We start from the raw sequence: 20,070 nt of genomic DNA on the forward strand, positions 1-20,070 counted from the left end.
ATGCTCCTTACCCTGTATTTTTTAAAGAGGTTGCTTCCATGTGTAGAAAAAGGTGTAACATGGTAAATGAAAGGGTAGTTTGGACATTTATGTTATCATTTAGTTAATAGTCTAACGGATATATTAGTTAGTTAGAGTCTGTTAATTATACTTAAGCTCGTTGTATATATATGTATCTTGTACTGTACAGATGTAGCTAAGTGAATGAATACACATTTCTTCCATTTATATGTATCCTTCTTCCTCTCTCTCTCTCTCTCTCTCTCTCTCTCTCTTTCTCTCTCTCTCTCTCTCTCTCTGCTTCTTCCTATCTCTTATTCTTCTGGGTGCAATATCAATTATCAGTTCATGGTATCAAAACTGTCAAGCTGAACTGTCTAGCTTGAAATTCGATTCTACAATTCTGCAATTTTTCAAAATAGTTGTTCAATTTCATCAATTTCTTGAAGAATCTTGACAATGGCGATCGAAGAACAACCAATTCCAGCTGTACACCAGTCTTCAAGTTCCAATCAAGGGGTAATTCCCAATCATACTCCTGGAATTGATTACAATCATCCCTTATTCTTGAGTCCATTAGACGTGAGTGGAATTCAAATTATCTCCTTTCAATTGAAAGGTATTGAAAATTATTCTCTGTGGTATAGGTCTATGAGGATGGCCCTGGTAGGAAAAATAAATTAGATATGGTGGATGGAACCTGTTCTAAAGAAAATTTTCCAGAAAGTATGTGGAACCACTGTAAAAGAGTAAATGTGATTGTGTTATCCTAGCTAATGAATTTAGTAACTAGTGGTCTTCTTGGTGGTATAATGTTTGATTCGAGTGCTCAAGCAGTATGGAATGATTTGCATGAAAGGTTTGATAAAATAGATGGTTTCAGATCTTACAATCTTCATAAAAATTGCTACTCTAAGTCAAGTAACAGCATCTATGTCTGTGTACTTTTCAAAGCTTAAAGATTTGTGGGAAGAATTTGAAGCGTTAGTCCCTGCTCCTGGTTGTCATTTTCCAAAATCAAGAGATTTTGTGGTTCACTTGCAAAAACTCAAATTGTGTCAATTCTTGATGGGTCTTAATGATTCCTACAATCAAACTAGAAGCCAAATTCTATTGATGAGTCTAATGCCTACAATCAATCAAGCATATGCAATGGTTATTAGTGATGAGAGTCAGAAATCAGTAGCTGCAACTACAGGGTTACTAGGGGCAAATCTCAGCACCACTACAAGGCACTATGATATTGCTATGTACACCAAAACTGGAGGTACCTTTCAAAAATCTAGGAAGAATTTCAACGTATATTGTGATTTCTGCAAAATGAAAGGTCACAACAAGGAAAATTGCTAAAAAAATAGTAGGCTACCCTGGAGATTGCAAGCCAAGAAAGAAGAATTTTAATCCTCATATTGCATACAATGTGTTGTCTGAAACAAATATGAAGAACAATCAGCTACCAAGAACAAACTGGACAGAGAATAACCTACAGAACACTCAGATAATTGGTAGTACAATGGGTGTTACAAACTCACAGAACATGGGATAGGAGACCTATGCACCAATATGCATGATTTCTCAACTGGGAAATTGCACATTCACTAGGGAGCAATATGATCACATAGTAAAACTCTTAAACAAAACCACTGCAACAGCTTCTGCAACACCTCCTTCAGCAAATGCAGCAGGTATACCATGTGCCTTACTTGCATCAAATAGTTTGCAAGATTGGATAATAGATACAGGAGCTACAAATCCTATGGTAGCTGACTTAGAATTACTGAACAAAGCCTCTTTAGTTCAAACAGGTCAACCAAAGAAGGTGTATCTACCAAATGGAGAAACAACTCAAGTCACACATATTAGAACTAGCACTATATCATATCAAAACACAATAACTAATGTGTTTTACATTCCTCAGTTCAAATATAATCTTCTGTCAGTTTCAAAGGTAATCAAGGAGATGAAATATTCATTTGCTTTCTTTTCTGATTTTTGCATATTTCAAGAACTCTTCAGTGGGAGAGTGAAAGCGATTGGTAAAGAAGATAGTGGTCTATATATCCTGAGCAGACAAAAATACAAGGAGTGATGCAGTCAGTCTAACAGCAAAGGATACCGAAGTCAACAAGAGATTAACTCAAATGATATAGATCATTGGCATAGAAGGCTTGGTCAAGTATCTACTATCATTCTTAAAAAGATACTACCAGTAAAGTCAGAAGTTATATCTGCTAGAATAGACAAATGCAGTATATGCCCTTGTGCAAAGCAGACAAGGTAGCCTTTTCCTATTAGTGGCATATGAACTACTACTTATTTTCAATTAGTTCATATAGATTTGTGGGGGCCTTATAAAGTGCCTACTATTGTTGGAAACAAATACTTCTTAACTATGATGGATGATTTTGCTAGAATGACATGGATATTTCTACTGAAAATAAAGTCTGAAGTGTGCACAGTTATACAATAATTCTTTGCCTTTGTGAAAACATAGTTTGAGAAAACAGTGAAAATAGTAAGAACAGACAATGAGACAGAGTTTGTTAACTCAATCTGTAGTGATATGTTCAACAGTCTAGGAGTAATTCATCAAAAGACCTGTTCATATACCCCTCAGCGAAATGGAGTGGCGGAGAGAAATCATAAACATAACCTAGAACTAACTAGAGCCATTAGATTCCAAGCTGAAATACCTATCAAGTTCTGGGGTTAGTGTGTTCTAGCTGTTATTTATCTCATTAGCAGGTTGCCTAGTTCAGCCATTGACAACAAAATTCCTTATGAAAGGTCATATGGCAGAAACCAGCAATACAACACCTGAAAGTTCTAGGATGTTTATCCTATGCTAAGATAGTTCAACAACATGACAAACTAATGCCTAGATCAAGGCCATCTATACATATGGGATATGTACCTGCTCAAAAGGGTATTTATTATATGATCTGGTTGATAAAGTATTCTTTGTAAACAGAGATGTCTTATTTAGGGAAGATATTTTTCCTTTCAAGAACAAGCAAGAGAACAGTCAACCTATATTCACCCATCTTAACATAGAAGACAATCTATACCTTACTGAAGATTTAGTCATGTATCATACAAGTTCTGAGACTCACACACAAGCAACTAACCAAGAAGAGACTTCTACACAACCAACTGACATTTTTCATTCAGAATCATCGTGATCAACCCTTCAATAGCACCAGACACACAACCACCAGTGATTCAGGAATCACAAGTTGCTCCTATTAATCCCTCAGATCAACCAAAAATCAGAAAGTCATGTAGAGGAAAGAAACCACCTATATGGATAAAAGACTTTGCATCTCTAAATGTTCATCAAGATGAACCCTATGCTTTGTCTAAATTTCTGACTTATGAAAGTCTCATACCAAAGTACCAAGCTTACTTGACATCTGCCTCAAGTACTATTGAACCACTACATATTCAGAAGCTGTAAAAGATCCTAGGTGGGTTGATGCCATGAAGGCAGAAATTGAAGCCTTACAGAACAACCATACTTGGGACATAGTCTCATTACCTGAAGGTAAAACTCCTATAGGTTTCAAATGAATTTATAAAATAAAGTACAAAGCTTCAGGTGGAGTGAAAAGATTTAAATCCAAATTAGTGGCTAAACGCTTCAGTCAGAAAGAAGGTATAGACAATCAAGAAATCTTCTCCCCGGTTGTTAAGATGAAGACTGTAAGGACTGTCTTAGCTCTAGCTGCAACAAAATAGTGGCATATACATCAAATGGATGTGTACAATGCCTTTTTACGGGGAGACTTGTTTAATTAAATCTACATGCACCTACCACAAGGATTCACAAGTGACGGGGAGAATACTCCAGTGTGCAGACCTATCAAATCCTTGTATGGATTAAAACAAGTCCCTCGACAATTGAATGCTAAATTAACAGAAGCACTACTAGGCTCTCAGTTTCAACAAAGCCAATATGATCACTCTCTTTTCTTTAAGAAAACTTCATAAGGTATTACTGTGGTATTAGTATATGTAGATGACATGCCCATTACAGGTGATTGCCCGAGTTTAATAGAGGAAACCAAACTTACAGCAAGCTTTCAAAATGAAAGACCTAGGAGAACTGAAATATTTCTTAGGCATAGAGTTTGCTACATCAAAACAAGGAATACTAATGCATCAAAGAAAGTATGCCTTAGAACTTATTTTTGAGGCAGCAACTAAACCAGCAATTACACCACTGGATGTCAACCTAAAACTTACGACAAAAGAGTATGATGAACACATCAGAGAAACTGAATCTACTGTATGCGTAGATGAAGAACTGGAAGATCAAACTTCTTATCAAAAATTGATAGGTAAACTTCAATATTTAACAATGACAAGACCGAACATCTCTTTCAGTGTACAAACACTGAGTCAGTTTCTATGAAGACCTAAAAAATCTCACATGGAAGCAACTCTAAGAATTGTAAAGTACCTTAAGAATAAACCTCGACAAGGATACTACTCTCCAGTACATGTAACTAACACAATTTCAGCATACTTGTGATGCTGATTGGGTTGCCTACCCACACTCTACAAGGTCTGTTTCAGGTTATCTGATTAAACTTGGAGACTCTTTAGTATCATGGAAATCAAAAAATCAAACTACAATTTCAAGAAGCTCAGCTGAAGCTGAGAACAGAAGTCTTGCTGCTACTGTGGCAGAACTAATTTTGTCACGACCCAAAATCCATTAGTCGTGATGGCACCTAACCCAACCCGCTAGGTAAGCCAACTAATAACTATCCAATTTCAATACTATTAATAAGTCAATTAAACAAAAAAAATAAACAATCTGGATCTATTACATTTCCTAAGGACCGGTAGTACAAATTATGAGCTTCTACGAATAGAGTTTACAAAGCTGATATGAAGTAAGTACATCTTCTGTTTGAAAAGTACGTTAACAGAGTTTTTTAAAACTAAGGCTACCATGAACAAGAGGCAGCTACAACAGGAACGCAGGTACATCTTCAAATCCAGCAACCATAAAACACAACAACATCTGCATCCGGAATCTGCACGCAATGTGCAGGAAGTGTAGTATGAGTACAACTGACCCCATGTACTCAATAAGTAACAAACCTAACCTTAGGCTGAAAGCAGTGACGAGCTGGAATATAGGTCGGGTCCAACACCAATAACCAAATAGCAGTTCATAACATTGTAAAGCAAATGAATAAAGAAAAAACTAAGACAAAGTGCTCAGCCTTTTCATAGTTTTCCGAAAACAGTTCCGCTGTTCAAGTATACCAATGAAAGCCCAAATCCGTTACCGAAATCGTCCAAAAATATGAGTAAGTTTGAAAACTGTAACTTTTTCCCAAAAATCCTTTCAACAGTAAATATGATGTTTCATTTTCTTTCTAGATAGCATGTGTGAAATACCTCTTTATGCCCACATATCGATGTGTGTAGAAGTCTCGAATGACATGATACCGTACAGCATGAGGAAAATGCATCTCTATGCCTGTATGTCATGTACATGTCAAATGCAATGCGACTCAGTAATAAAACCATATGCATACTCTCAGAGTATCAATTCACTCAGTCTTCCCAGTCACTCACAGTCACTCAGTCCTCACAGCCACTTAGTCCTCAGAGCCACTCAGTCCTCACAGCCATTCAATCTTCCCAATCACTCGGCACTCGGCACTCGGCACTCGGTAGGTACCTGCGCTCACTGGGGGTATGTACAGACTCCGGAGGGTCTCCTTTAGCCCAAGCGGTATAACAAGCCAATAATGGCATAAATCAACAAAACATGTTGCGACGTGCAGCCCGATCCCATAAATATTCTCACAATCAGGCCCTCGACCTTACTCAGTTATCAATCTCTCCAGTCTCTCGGACTCTCAATGTCATAAAACTAGCCCGACAACAATGATATGATGTATCAATAAATAACAATTGAGACTAAGATATGATATGAATGCATGAATATGACTGAGTACGAAATATCAATGAAATCAGTAAGGTGACAGCAAGAAACGACCACTATAGGTCCTAACAACATTAGCATAAAGCCTAAACATTATATCTAGCATGATTGACAGCTCAATTAATTAATCACATGGTGAAAATACAGATATCAACAAACTAGGGCCACTAAGCAGTGCCAAGGAAAGAACGGAGTTACAATTCACAAGGTGCACGCCCACACGCCCGTCACCTAGCATGTGCGTCACCTCAATAGCGATCACACAACATATAATTTAGGGTTTCATACCCTCAGCACTAAGTTTAGAAGAGTTACTTATCTCAAAAAAGCCAATTAAAAATACCGAGCAAGCCAAGCGATGCTCCAAGAATGCCATCCCATGCGTAGCGACCTACGAACGGCTCAAAACTAGCCAAAAACAACTCAAATACTCAGATAAAGCCCAAGGAAGCAATTACAAATGATAAAGATCGAATCCTAAATCAAATCCCAAATTCGGCCAAAAATCACGCCCGGGCTCACACCTCAGAACCCGACAAAACTCACAAAATCCGACAACCCATTCAATTACGAGTCCAACCATACTAGTTTCACTCAAATCCGACTCCAAAACGGTGTTCAAAATTCAAAAATTCATATTATGAAACTTTAGGCCAAAACCCCAATTTTCCTCTTTAGAATTCATCAACCAAAAGCTAAAATCGAAGACAGATTCATGGAATATGACCAAAAGCGAGTAGAGAACACTTACCCCAATTCATATGGTGAAAATTGCTTCAAGAATCGCCTCAATCCGAGCTACAAAGCTCCCAAAATGCAAAAATGGCCGAAACCCTCGAAATAGAGTACTTTATAATCACTGGGCGAATCAATGAATCGCGGTCGCGGAAGCAACCTCGCGATCGCGAAGAAGGAAATGCACTGCCCCCTGAAAATGCACTACGCGATCGCGTAAAAAGGACTGCGAACGCGAAGAAGAAGCGGACACTGCCCAGCTTAGCCAAACACTCTATGCGAACGCGTGAAGGCTTACGCGAACGCGATGCTCAAATTGCAGCAGCCTACGCCATCGCGTCTGAAGACTCGCGAACGCGATGAATAATTTCTCCCAGCCTTCAAAATAACTCTACGTGGTCGCGATCCATACCTCGCGATCGCGATTAAGGAAACTAGATACTCAGTTTCTGCAGAACAAGCAACGCATAATGAAGGACAAATAGTCCGAAACTCACCCGAGCCCCTCGAGACCACATCCAAACATACCAACAAGTCTAATAACATAACACGGACCTACTCGGGGCCTCAAAACACACATAACAATATCGAAACGACGAACCGCACCTCAATTCGAAATCAATGAATTTTGAAACTTCAAACTTTCACAACCAATGTCGAAACCTATCAAATCACGTTCGATTGACCTCAAATTTTGCACACAAGTCACATTTGACATTACGAACCTATCCAACTTCCAAAATCAGAATCGACTCCGATATCAAAAAGTCCACTCTCGGTCAAACTTCCCAAAATTCCAACTTTCGCCATTTCAAGTCAAATTTTATTACAGACCTCCAAATCACAATCCGGACGCGCTCCTAAGTCCAAAATTACCCAACAGAGCTAACGGAACCATCAAAAATTTAATCCGAGGTCAAATACTAAAATGTCAAACTTGGTCAAACCTTTCAAATTTAAAGCTTCTAGCTGAGAATCATTCTTCCAAATCAAATTCTGAATAGCCTAAAAACCAAAACCGACGATTCACATAAGTCATAATACATCATACGGAGCTACTCATATCCTCAAACAACCGAGCGAAGTGCAAGTGCTCAAAACAACCGATTGGGTCGTTACAAATTTGGCTAATAGGATTCTTAAAAGAAGTTGGAGTTGACATTAAACTACCTGTGGAAATCTTCAGTGATAGCAATGCTGCTATGCAAATTGCAACAAATCCTGTTTACCATGAAAGAACAATACATATCGAAATCGATTGTTACTTCATTAGAGAAAACATCATACAAGGACTAGTCAAAATAGCCTACATTTCCACTTAAGAACAACCTGCGGATCTCTTGACTAAAGGGCTCAACAAAGTACAGTGTGAATACCTTTCTTTCAAGCTAGGAGTTCTTAATATTTTTTCAGTACCTAGCTTGAGGGGATGCAGAGAAAGGTGTAACATAGTGAATGAAAGGATAGTTTGGACATTTCCTGTTATCAGTTAGTTAATCGTCTAACGGATATATTAGTTAGTTAGAATCTGTTAATTATACTTAAGCTCATTGTGTGTGTATATATATATCTTGTACTGTACAGATGTAGCTAAGTGAATGAACACACACTTCTTCCATTTATATGTATCCTTCTTCCTCTCTCTTATTCTTCTGGGTGCAATATCAATTATCAGTTTATCACAGTTCGAACCCGTGACTTTCTGGTCACATGGCAACAACTTTACCTATTATGCCAAGGCTACCCTTCAACATAAATAGCTGTTATTTTTTAAAATCTTGTGATATAAAGAACTTACAAAAATCTCACACGTCAGAGAAAATCTGATAAAATGTCACTAGATTAAGCAAAAACTTCTAAAAAGGCAAAATCCGAAAGAAGAAAATATAACTCTATAGAGTATATAATAGGTGCTGATTCTAGCTTTGAAAGGTTACAAAAACCTTAAATCTTCTCTTGTCGAACTTCATAGCTGACTTAGATTAAAGAAATTTAAAAATAATGATTAAAGGGAGAGAAAAGATGAAGACGTATGAGGGGAAAAAGTATATATTGACTATATAGAAGTGATGTATTATTCTCGGAAAGTAAACATATGAAATTAATAAATAAATAAATAATTGTCTAAGGAAGAGCAATGCAGGTTTTAGTCCAACCAAAAGGCATTTTCTCAAGCTAAATGAAATAAATTAAAATAGTGTTTCAAGGGAAAGGGACACATGGCACCATTAGAAAGAGCATTTAACTCCAAAAATACTTAGCCGCCTATTTGGTTTTGAGTTAATCAAAATCTTTGCATTATCCAAAAAAGTGATTATGAATTTACTGATGTGATAGTTAGTTATAGGCGGATAGCCAAATAATCTAGTTAAGGGAACTAATTTAATAAGAAATTATACTAACTGTTGTAAAATATGTAATCCATACGTAGGTCTTGATTGACGGAAAAGGGTTATTTATACCCCTTTACTATTGAAAATTAGTTATCAGTATCCTCCGTTATACTTTTCAAAGGTATTTGTCCTCGCCGTTACTTATTTTAATATTTTTACCCCTCAATCTAACGGACAACTCAGACCCATCTTCAAACGGACACGTGGCGACTATCTGTTGATACCCGATTAGATGGCTGACCCATATCAAAGTTCGGATCTTTCCTCCCAAATTCGACTAAACCGTGTGCCCTCTTTTTTTTTTGGGTATCATAAAAATTTAATAAATGTACTCTAATCATCTTCAACCTGCCTTCCATCCATTCTTCCTTGTACCCACCCAAAAACTGATGAACTCACATCAAAAGCTTGTCGAATCTCGGCCAATTTCATTCAAAATTCCAGCATCTCCTTAACACAATATGCCAATTTCACTCAAAATCAAGAAACTTGCTGCATGCGATATATTCATCATCCCCCAAATAGAACTCTAAATCTCAGTGGAAAATCAGAGAAATTAAATTTTAGTTTTCTCAAATGCATAATTATTGCACTTGTTCTTTCTCTTTTACTTTTCTCCTATTCCTCAGCTTGGCCACCCCTTGTTCTTCTCAATTTTCTCGTCACCTTCACTATTCACGTTGTCGAAATATTGGTCAAGCTACACAAATTTCAACTCAGACCTCCAAATGGGAAGATCCAATTGAACTTCCTAAAAGTTATCGATAAACAATGAAATTATGCAAAATTGAAATGCTTTCATGAGTCTTGAATTAGGGTAAACGAAAACAAAACAAAAATTGATTCCGACTCTTACCCATTTAGATAATTGAAGATCAATTAGGCTACCTGCTGCCTGCTGGTAGTTTGAGTTTGGTTTTTCCAACATGGAAAAGATTCTGTTTCACCATTTTTGAGTGATATAGTATAGAGATAAAGAGAAATAAAGAAACAGAGAGGGAGAAAGGGATTTTTTTATTAATTACTAAGTATATCACCATAATTATTCGATGTACAGAGAGATAAAAATGGGGGTAAGGTATTAGTTTGTGAAAAAAGAAAGAAGGGGAAGGCGTGGAAGATGGGAAGGAAAAGATAACTCATTTGGAAAATAGGAAAGGACTGGTGGGGGTATCGGGTCGGGGCTGAACGGGTGGGGTAAATGGGTAGATGGTTAGGTTGTTTAAGATTGTGCCACGTGTCTTATTAAATGAGTCCGTTAGTTGTGGGGGTAAAAATATTAAAATGGATAACGGTAGAGGTAAATAGTGAAGGAAAGTATAACGGAGGGCACTAATAACTAATTTTCGATAGTAAAGGGACACATTTGGACCTTTTCCGATAAATAAAACTCTACAAGCAACCTGAGAATTCCTAGCTCTTGGGTGTGCGAACAAAGTCCCACATTGGTAGCTGAAAAGATTGGGAGTCTACGTATAAGGTGTAGGGATCTCTTAATGGTGTGAGGCCTTTTGGGAAAAACCGTGCGGGCTTGGCCTAGAGCGGACAATATCACACCATATTAAGAGTGTATTTGGGCTAGTTTAGCCCAACAACTGGTATCAGAGCCCAGGTTCAAGACAGGTTCATCTTGGCGGGTTCAGTTCTAGCCGCAACATTTTTGACGATAATCGTGATTTTTGTCTGAGAAATTTGACCGGAGTGCTGCGCACGTTGAGACAAACTTTGTGGCGGAGATCTGGAGATGCGACCTGTTGAAGGCTATGTGAAGAAGGTGGATCAAGTTTATTTTGTCAGAAAATTCAGGCCAAGGGGGAGAATTGTTAGGTGTTTGCCATAATTTTCTTACCGTATTTGGTTTTCCTATCTCTTGAAGGAAAAGGGCAATATAATTACCTTAACTGGGTTTTCCTTTTTGTAAAAGGAAATTATAAATCTCCAATATTTGGCTAGTCCTTTTTCTTGTAGGAAAATGTTTGGACTTCTATAAATTGAGGATCCTTCCTTCACATTCAGTAGCATCCACAATGTAGCCATAGGGGGCTTGAGAGTCGTGTCTAGGGAGAGAACTTTACGGGACAAGTGTTAGTGTGTCACTTGTGTTTGCCTCTTCGTGAGGTTGTTTTCTCGATATTTTGTACTTTTTTTTATATAGTGGATTGCTCATCTCCGCCGTCGATGTAGGTCAGTTGACCGAACCACGTTAAATATTTGTGTCTCTTTTGGTAGATTTCTCTTTGTTGTCGGACTTATAGTCGTTCAAGGTTTGCTTTGCTAGCTTCCGCATGACACCCGACTTTTTTCGGTCCTAACACCATGCACAATTTTGTATGCTCATTGCATTAATTAATTATTGGCCTTTTTAAAAATAAAATAAAAAATCCTGCACTAAAAAGTAAAAACGCAGTGCACTGAACTTGTTAAGTATTTTTCCTTTGCCACATATATAGCAAAAATGGAGTCTTGAATTTCTTTTGGTTTTCCATCCGAAATTCGGTATTTAATTCTTCCATTCGAATCTCAATTAATTTGATCGTATCCCGTAAGACCCATTCAAAAGGAAAACGCTCCCTATCTGGATTTTTCTCGTTTCCATGAGTCGATCATAAACTTTTAGTTAAGAATGGAGAGATTCTATCACGCACTACAATTCTTGATAGTGTATCATTAGATTAATAATGCATGCTTTCGTCCCTTTTCCGTTTGTTATTATTGGAGTATCATTTTAAATAATAAAAAGACTAATAATCGTGGGTGGGTTAATAAAATGGAGTCTTATGTTATTGATTAAACTAGTCAAAATCTTTGCCAACGAGGAGATCTGATATGTATATATAGGTCCCAGGCTCAATGATATGGCACATGGAATGGACTCGTCCTCTAATGCATTGGTCTTAATTCCTTGTTCCTGTATTGTCTGCTCATCTCTATCCAATTAAGTTTTCCCATGAATTTATTATTTTGGTTGTGTACACTACAATAGTTATTTAATTTTGGAAATTTATACCCTCAAAAAAAATTATATCGTTCCTCAACGTTAACTTAATACTCCTTCCATCTCAGTTTAATTGTGGCTTTAGTTAAAAAAAAATTATTCCAAAATAATTATGACTTTAGAATTTTAAATTTGTTAATTATTTTTAGAGTCTAACTATACCCTTTACATTAAAGAAGTAATAGTTCTTTTTATTGCTCAATCTTAAAAAATATTTGATAGGGATAATGTAATAAACTATACCTTGTATTTTAATTTTTTTAATGAACGTGAAAAGAGCTAAAACGACATTTTAAAATAAGATGGAGGAAGAAGTTAATTTTGAGAGTACCAAAAGTCGCTAGTGGTTTCTAAGAGTATTAATTCTCAAGATTCTTCCGTGAAGTTCAGTAGTATAACATAAATGTTTCCGTTGTATTCTAATGTTAATGAACTAAAAAAAAATACACAAGAAAAATATGCATTAATTAACATTATTTTCTGCTAAAAAAGAAAATAAAAAGAAGGAAAGAAAGGAAACATTGATGGTTCTTCAAAACAAATACTGACTTTTCAAAAAACACATCACATGCAATACTAATAAGATTTCGTCCTATGTAGTTGGGAATGTTTTGCCCGGACGCCATAAGAGGAAAAGACTTAATTACAAGCTAAAACAAGCTAGCTCTATTTATTAGGATAAATTAAGTAGCTCTATTTATTAGGATAAATTAAGACATTTAAACAAATGTATAATTTTTATAAAGAAATCACCAAATAAAATATGCAAAACACAAAGGCGACAAAATGTTGAAGAAAATACACTAACTACTAAAAATTTCAATGGATTATTTGATTGATAAAAATCTCAAACGCCTTTGAAAGTATCTAAAAGGTTGATTATATGGTTCAACTCCACTTCATCATTTCTTGTCATCATAGAGGTAGATCCCCGGCTTAAACTTGTTGAATTTAACTTTTAAAATTCTTAGTTTGAACATATTTTATCGTTGGAATTATGGATTCACAATATGATACTTATTGAATTATTTGTGACCTCTTTAAATATATTTATATTTTGTATCGAAATATTAGACTCAGTTGAATTCATAACGAAACTGCATCCACCTTTAGCTACCATGCAATTGTTTATTATTTTTGGGGTGGAAAAAGGAATATTACATTATGAAATATTATTTTTCTTATTAGAAAAATAAATATACTTTTTTGAATATAAAATAAAAAGTAGCAAAAATAACTTAGGATTAAAAAAAAACTATTTAAAGCGGTCAATAAGACTTTTTGTCCCAAATATATTATTTTTAGGGACAAACTACTAGCATAGTGCTTTCTTTTTAATGATTGGAGTTGAAAGTTTGAAAAGCTAATTCATGCACCCACAGCCAAACAAAAGAGCTAAAATTTATAAAGGGTGAAGAAGTATCACTATTGCTAGTCAAAAAAGCTAAAAGTTAAAAAGACTGTGTTGTACTGTACGCCTTAGCTGATATACATTTTTAGGAAAGAGTAATAGAAATTGATGAGGCACTAATGATGCCTTAATTAAAACTTTAAGGCCTCGTTTGGTTTGAGGGATAAGGAATAATTAATTTCGAAATTAGTTATCTCGGGATTGTAGTATTTTTTTATCATCATAGAAAGGTAAAATAATTAATCCTGGTATAATTTCTTTCCGACCAAAAAACGATAAAACATAAAGCATGCTTAAATGAGTACGTTTAGAAAATTCATAAACGGATAGGGCTTTCCTAATGTTGATTGGTGAATTTTTAGCTTGTATTTAGACATAAAACTTTTTTTAAAAAAAAATTGTTTTGAAAATGTTATTTTTTTCATGGTGTTCTATTTGTTTTTGAGTGATTTTTTTTTCCACTCACAAAACTTAAATTCTTTTTCAAGTAAAATGCACGTACAAACGCAACTTCAACTTCTAAAAATTATTTTTCAACATAACTTCAAAACCTTTTTTTTCTAAGTTTCAATCAAATCTATATCCAAACGCTAGCTTAATTTCTAGTATCTAATTGACATTTGAAATTTAAACTAGGTTGAGTCCATATTAATTTATCCGAAATAAGAAAATTATTCGAACACATTGTTTACATCAAATAAAAAGTTGAATAATTAATAGTTCACTTAGTTGGCTAGCTCATCTTGAATGGTCATCCCCATTTTTTTCTATAAAGTAAAAATTTAATAAAAGTAAAAAAAAAATAATCACAAATTGAAATAGTAATAAAAATATAAATACTAAATATTAATGTAAAAGGACAAGAGTTATCTATTGTTTGGGCAATAATTCCTTATTTGGAGAGAGAGAGAGAACAGCAGCAGTAGTAGTAGTGGGGTTAAGGCTGAAATAATAAAGCAATTAGAGAATAGAGAAAGAAGAAAAGAAAGAAGCAGAGTGTAGAAGCAGCAGAAGAGGAAGAGCACATGGCCTCGTTACCGCTGGTACCTCAGCAGCACCATAATCCACCGGAAAATCTTCAGCATCAGCAGAATGCTCATCGTGACCAAGGAGCAGCAGCTGCCGTTAGGCACGCCGTCGCCGGCGTACGGCCGGAAACGGATTCCGACAAGGTACTTTTACTCCTCTCCCAAGACTACAGGCTCAAACTTTTTGTCCTTGTTCTTTGTGCTTCGATCTAGCTCTATCTCTTTGAGTTCATGCGTTCTCCATGACCGGAATGTTCGTCGGAGATATCGCCGGAGAATTTTCCGGCGGCTCGATTTTTTTGAGTTAGTTGCTTAAATTGAGGTATTTTTCAGCTGCTGGGGAAAATAATGTATTTCCGAAACAAAATGAGAGAGCAGCAGAAAGTGTTTTTGTTTTTAGTTTTATTTTCCTTTGGAACATCTTTATTTGTAGCTCTTACTATTTTAAATTTTTTAACTTTGAGTAGCTTCCGCTTCATGTTTTGGTTTTATTTACCAAATAATTATTCTTGGTTTTCTTGCTGTTTGCTCTATACTAGTACTTGTTTCTAGTGTAGCTGATTTTGGGGTTTCGTATAAAGTGCACATTTTGGGTTAGATCCATGAGGGTTTTTATGTAGGGTAGTGACTCTTTTACCCTTTTATCTTGTTTGTGTGTTGGGAATTATATAGGACAGGTATTCTTGAATTTTATTAGGTTGCTTGCAAGTCTCTTTTTATGAAAAGGCTTTTTAGCTGCTTTTCTTCATCTTTAGGTAAATTGTGCTTCAATCTTTCATAGCGTTTGCTTCATGTGAATGGTGATGGCTGATTCTCCTTAAATAGTGTATTTGTTTCAGTTACAAGCCTCTATCATGTGATGCTTTCTTAAAGCCTATGTTTTTATTCCATTCGCTGCTTTTCTGTTTTTGTTGAACGATTTTGTAAGGTCGTCTGATGGTAATGACAGGTTCTTACTATTTTTTAGACGAGATGGAGTTCTTTTGGCATTTCAATTGACCTTGCTTGTTTTGCATTGTAGGAAATGTCAGCTGCCGTTGTTGAGGGTAATGGTGCTGTCACTGGTCACATAATATCCACCACAATTGGAGGCAAGAATGGGGAACCAAAAAGGGTGTGTACCTGATATATGTCAGTTTCTTTGGTTCTTATTCATTTGGAAATTCAATTTTTTGTAATTTCTTGGTTCATTAATATTGGGATTCTAATCTGGGGACATTACTAAGATGATTCTAATCGTTGGTGTCAATGCTTTTGATAGTTTAACTGACAGAATCTGATGAGATATTTTTGGGAATTCATTCCTTTGATAAACATGCTTTTTCAGAAACATTGACACTTTTTTGTATTTATTTTCTGCAGACAATCAGTTACATGGCAGAGCGAGTTGTCGGTACAGGATCATTTGGAATAGTGTTTCAGGTTTGTGGGCTAACTTAATTATAACTTTGAATCAGTCCGCTTGCACATAGAGTAACCTAACATTGCTGTCTCTAGGCAAAATGCTTGGAAACTGGAGAGACCGTGGCCATAAAGAAGGTTTTGCAGGACAAACGGTATAAAAATCGTGAACTACAGCTGATGCGCTTGATGGATCACCCAAATGTCATTTGTCTAAAGCACTGCTTCTTTTCCACGACAAGTAGAGACGAGCTTTTCCTTAATTTGGTCATGGATTATGTCCCTGAAAGTTTATACAAGGTTTTAAGGCACTATAGCAATTCAAACCAAAGGATGCCACTCATCTATGTCAAACTTTATATGTATCAGGTTTACTTCTCTCCTCCTTTATCTTCTTATGGCTCTTCTGCAATTGGATATTATGTGATCCTAATAAAGTAAGTTGTACGTCAGATATTCAGGGGGCTGGCTTACATTCATAATGTTCCAAGAATTTGCCATAGAGATGTGAAACCACAAAATCTTTTGGTATGTTAACGCGAATCCACTTTACTCCTATTGTATGTGAAGGAGAATCCACTTTACACCTATTATACGATACCGTTGACCTAAATCTATATTGTATGTCCTTTGAAGGTTGATCCTCTGACCCATCAAGTCAAGCTTTGTGACTTTGGAAGTGCAAAAGTCCTGGTATGTTTGTCAGGAGAATTATTTTGCGCATAACATTTAAACTGAACCATTTCATTTTGTTGCATTTTAATACTAAAAGACTTTCCCATGCACAGGTGAATGGTGAAGCAAATATTTCATACATTTGCTCTCGCTACTACAGAGCTCCAGAACTCATATTTGGTGCCACAGAATATACAACATCAATTGATATTTGGTCAGCGGGATGTGTTCTTGCTGAGCTTCTTCTGGGGCAGGTTTGTGTTATAACTTTGTTTTCAAGTGGATAATTTTCTATCTATTATTTCATTGGAGTTTGTAACTTTATTGAGCTTTCATTAATCATAAATTATGACAGCCGCTCTTTCCCGGCGAAAATGCTGTAGACCAACTTGTAGAGATTATCAAGGTGTGTCTTTATACTTTCATTGTTGGACATTCTAGTAATCCTGATAACAATTACATGGATCTCTTTTTACTAATGCGAGACCTTGTCACAGGTCCTTGGTACTCCTACTCGAGAAGAAATTCGATGTATGAACCCAAATTACACGGATTTCAGATTCCCACAGATAAAAGCTCATCCTTGGCACAAGGTATTGTGCATTATTATATTTTAGTAGTTATTCTGAATAAGGTCATATTGTTGTTGAAATATTTTTATGTTAACTACCCCTAGGATCAGATTTAGTTAATTGAAAAGAGAGCTAAAAAACTTCCATGGTTTCAGGTATTCCACAAAAGAATGCCCCCTGAAGCAATTGATCTTGCTTCACGGCTTCTCCAATATTCACCAAGTCTTCGATGTACTGCGGTGAGTTGTCTCATTCTCTCTATGTGTGGCAATCTGACAGTGACATATAGCTAGGCATTAGTCACAAGATGGAATTGCTTTTTGTAGCTTTATTTCCTCTTGTGCAAGTGATATACTTTAAAGTACTGTTGTATCATCTTCAAAACATATGCTATATCACTCTATTTACCTGCTTTTACTCCTTGCAGCTAGAAGCGTGTGCACATTCATTCTTTGACGAGCTTCGTGAGCCCAATGCCCGTCTCCCGAATGGACGTCCATTTCCACCTCTTTTCAACTTCAAACAGGAAGTATGTTTTCCAAAATCTTTTGTTCCTTTACTAATATAATTATATTTGTCCATAACTATTTAACTATTCTGTCTGACCTTATCTTTGAATTTTTGACAAATCGCTGGCTCACCGGTTATTACGGTTATGCAATTCTACACAACCATCAAAGATTTATTTTGTCAATTAGAGCATTGTTTTTCCTTATCCATTATTAGGATATTTGTTATAAACGAAAACGGAAGTGTTGAGTTGGGAGTGGGGATGCACATGTTTTTCTCGTGTGAAGTGATAATTACAGGAAAGGAACTTTTAAAGTAGGTCCTTTTAGAAAAAGATATTCAAAAGTGAATAATACCGGAAAATGATGCGTTACATATTAGCTCATGATTTTTGTGTGTTGTCCTTTTTTCTTGTACTTTTAAGTGCGTCATGCGTCTTGTCGTTCATATTCTTTTTTCCTTTTTTTGATAATTTATTGTCTTTTTTCTAAGAAATAACAATCACTTCTATTCATCTGTACTTCCTCTGCTTCAAAACGTGAGTATTAAAAATTGTCTGCACGTGCATGAATCTAAGTATTCATATTTATAGTTACCGATTATTGCGGAGCTATTTAATATAATATATTTTGGTGGTTGGTTGTCATGAGAATTCATCTATGGTAATTGATGGTTTTAAAATTTTATCACTCGGTAAAAGCTTCCATTTTCCAAACAGTTAGCAGATCTTTAAACATCAAGATAATAATTTTGGCTTCACAACTTATTATCAGAAACATTAACCATTAGAAAAAGGTTCCTGTTATTATCCAATATGAGCCTTCTCTCAGGAATTGCACACACACGCACGCATGCGTGTGTGTGTGTGTATAAAAAAAAAATTGTATGAGGCAGGCATTGGGTATTTATTTTCATTGTCAACTAGGTGGACTTGTTTTCTACTAGTGGGTTGTTACATGAACCAATCTTTTGTTTCTTTGTGATTATTCTCATTGTCTGCCTGTTGCTTGCAGTTAACTGGAGCTTCACCTGATTTGGTAAGCAAGCTGATCCCCGAGCATGTGTGGAGGCAAACTGGTTTGAATTTTCCCCATCCTGGTGCGACGTAATTGTCCTAATGAAATATAAAGCTGGTGTATCAAGGTAGAGGGAGGTTTTGTGGATTTGGTGTAACCTGGCATTTTGGCTTAACCAGCAGCTATGTACGCCTGTAAGTTGTATGCGTATAGTCGCTGCTTGGCTTACAAGGAAGTGATCCTGCTACTATGTCATCTTAATAGCAGACTTGTTGCCGCTTCTGTATATTGTTTTGATAAGAAAATTTCAGATAGGAGTATAAAATGATAAATATTGTAATGTCTAGTTAGGCAGAGATTTCCTTGAGAAGACATAATAGGATTTGTAGCTTTCAGTTGTGGTTATTTATATTTACATGCAGTTCCTTTTTGCTCTTTTTTCTGTTCTCCTGTGTCTGGAGCAAATGTTATCCAAGGTCTCTCCAAGCGTTGGCTTTTTTTTTTTTTGCCTTTGAAGGATCAATTTGATTGTTTTTTCTTAAACTGATGATTGTTAAATTTATTTTCGAGACTACAGACAAATTTAAAATCTTATGCTATATTTCTCAAGTTTCATAGTTGTGTATTAGTAGAGGAAATTATCACCAAGGGAAACCCAAAAATCAAAGAAGGAAGAAAAATGGACATTTAAAGAACCATTGAATATGTAGACAGGAGATGTCAAATTTTCAAATACCACTTAGAGCAAACTCAATGTCGATAAGGCTTTTTAATAGGGGCTAACAAATGAGATGCCAAATACTTATCATGCCATACTAATGCTGGTTACGAGACGACTGTTTCAGCTATTTACCTCGAGTCCTTCACCAAGAATTATCTTAAAATGAAGCTAGAGTAGTTGAATTGAATTATAAAAGGTGTAATCTTTTTAAACATGATCTTTTTAAAAGGTGTAATCTTTTTTCTGAATTCTGCTGTATTCAAACAGTTGAATTGCAGAACAAAGTCAGAAAACTGAGATTTTAAGGCAAATGATGAAGTTCAGTTGATGCAACCTAGAATTAATGATAACATCCGCAGATGAGTTTAATCCAGTGCCTCATGGGCTGGCGAATGGTGCCGGTATACTTGCTGGAACTCTAATATATTATGCTGGAGTTCTAGTGTACATATGCTGGAACTCCATCATATTATGCTGGAGCAGGAGTGACAAACGGGCGGGTCGGGTCGGATATGGTTCGGGTCGAAAACGGGTAATGAAAAAACGGATCAATTATCCGACCCAACCCATATTTAATACGGATAAAAAACGGGTTAACCGGCGGATAATATAGGTTACCCATATTATCCATGACTTCTTGTATAT

At 35.9% G+C, this 20,070-nt stretch overlaps 2 protein-coding genes across 2 annotated transcripts; both read left to right on the plus strand.

Annotated features, from left to right (window-relative positions):
- On the plus strand, positions 460-2,089 carry LOC109235265. Its single transcript, XM_019401320.1, has 4 exons — positions 460-582; positions 648-726; positions 884-1,267; positions 1,653-2,089. The coding sequence occupies exons 1-4, from the start codon at positions 460-462 to the stop codon at positions 2,087-2,089; spliced, it is 1,023 nt and encodes a 340-aa protein (XP_019256865.1).
- Positions 14,374-19,203, plus strand: LOC109225041 (shaggy-related protein kinase eta-like). The gene is made up of 12 exons (XM_019389637.1): positions 14,374-14,674; positions 15,552-15,644; positions 15,893-15,952; positions 16,028-16,300; positions 16,385-16,459; positions 16,568-16,624; positions 16,720-16,860; positions 16,962-17,012; positions 17,104-17,199; positions 17,334-17,417; positions 17,606-17,707; positions 18,702-19,203. The coding sequence occupies exons 1-12, from the start codon at positions 14,528-14,530 to the stop codon at positions 18,795-18,797; spliced, it is 1,275 nt and encodes a 424-aa protein (XP_019245182.1). The 5' UTR covers positions 14,374-14,527; the 3' UTR covers positions 18,798-19,203.

Source organism: Nicotiana attenuata, chromosome 1, assembly GCF_001879085.1.
Source record: "Nicotiana attenuata strain UT chromosome 1, NIATTr2, whole genome shotgun sequence".
In the NCBI taxonomy this organism is placed as follows: Eukaryota; Viridiplantae; Streptophyta; class Magnoliopsida; order Solanales; family Solanaceae; genus Nicotiana; species Nicotiana attenuata.

Excerpts from the sequence above, each read along its gene's own strand:
- LOC109225041 (XM_019389637.1), top strand. The coding sequence starts at position 14,528 with ATGGCCTCGTTACCGCTGGTACCTCAGCAGCACCATAATCCACCGGAA. Across the intron at positions 16,460-16,567 it reads TGAAACCACAAAATCTTTTG|GTTGATCCTCTGACCCATCA; the intron begins GTATGTTAACGC and ends TGTCCTTTGAAG. Across the intron at positions 16,625-16,719 it reads TTGGAAGTGCAAAAGTCCTG|GTGAATGGTGAAGCAAATAT; the intron begins GTATGTTTGTCA and ends TCCCATGCACAG.
- LOC109235265 (XM_019401320.1), top strand. The coding sequence starts at position 460 with ATGGCGATCGAAGAACAACCAATTCCAGCTGTACACCAGTCTTCAAGT. Across the intron at positions 583-647 it reads TATTCTTGAGTCCATTAGAC|GTCTATGAGGATGGCCCTGG; the intron begins GTGAGTGGAATT and ends TCTGTGGTATAG. Across the intron at positions 727-883 it reads TAAAGAAAATTTTCCAGAAA|ATCTTACAATCTTCATAAAA; the intron begins GTATGTGGAACC and ends AGATGGTTTCAG.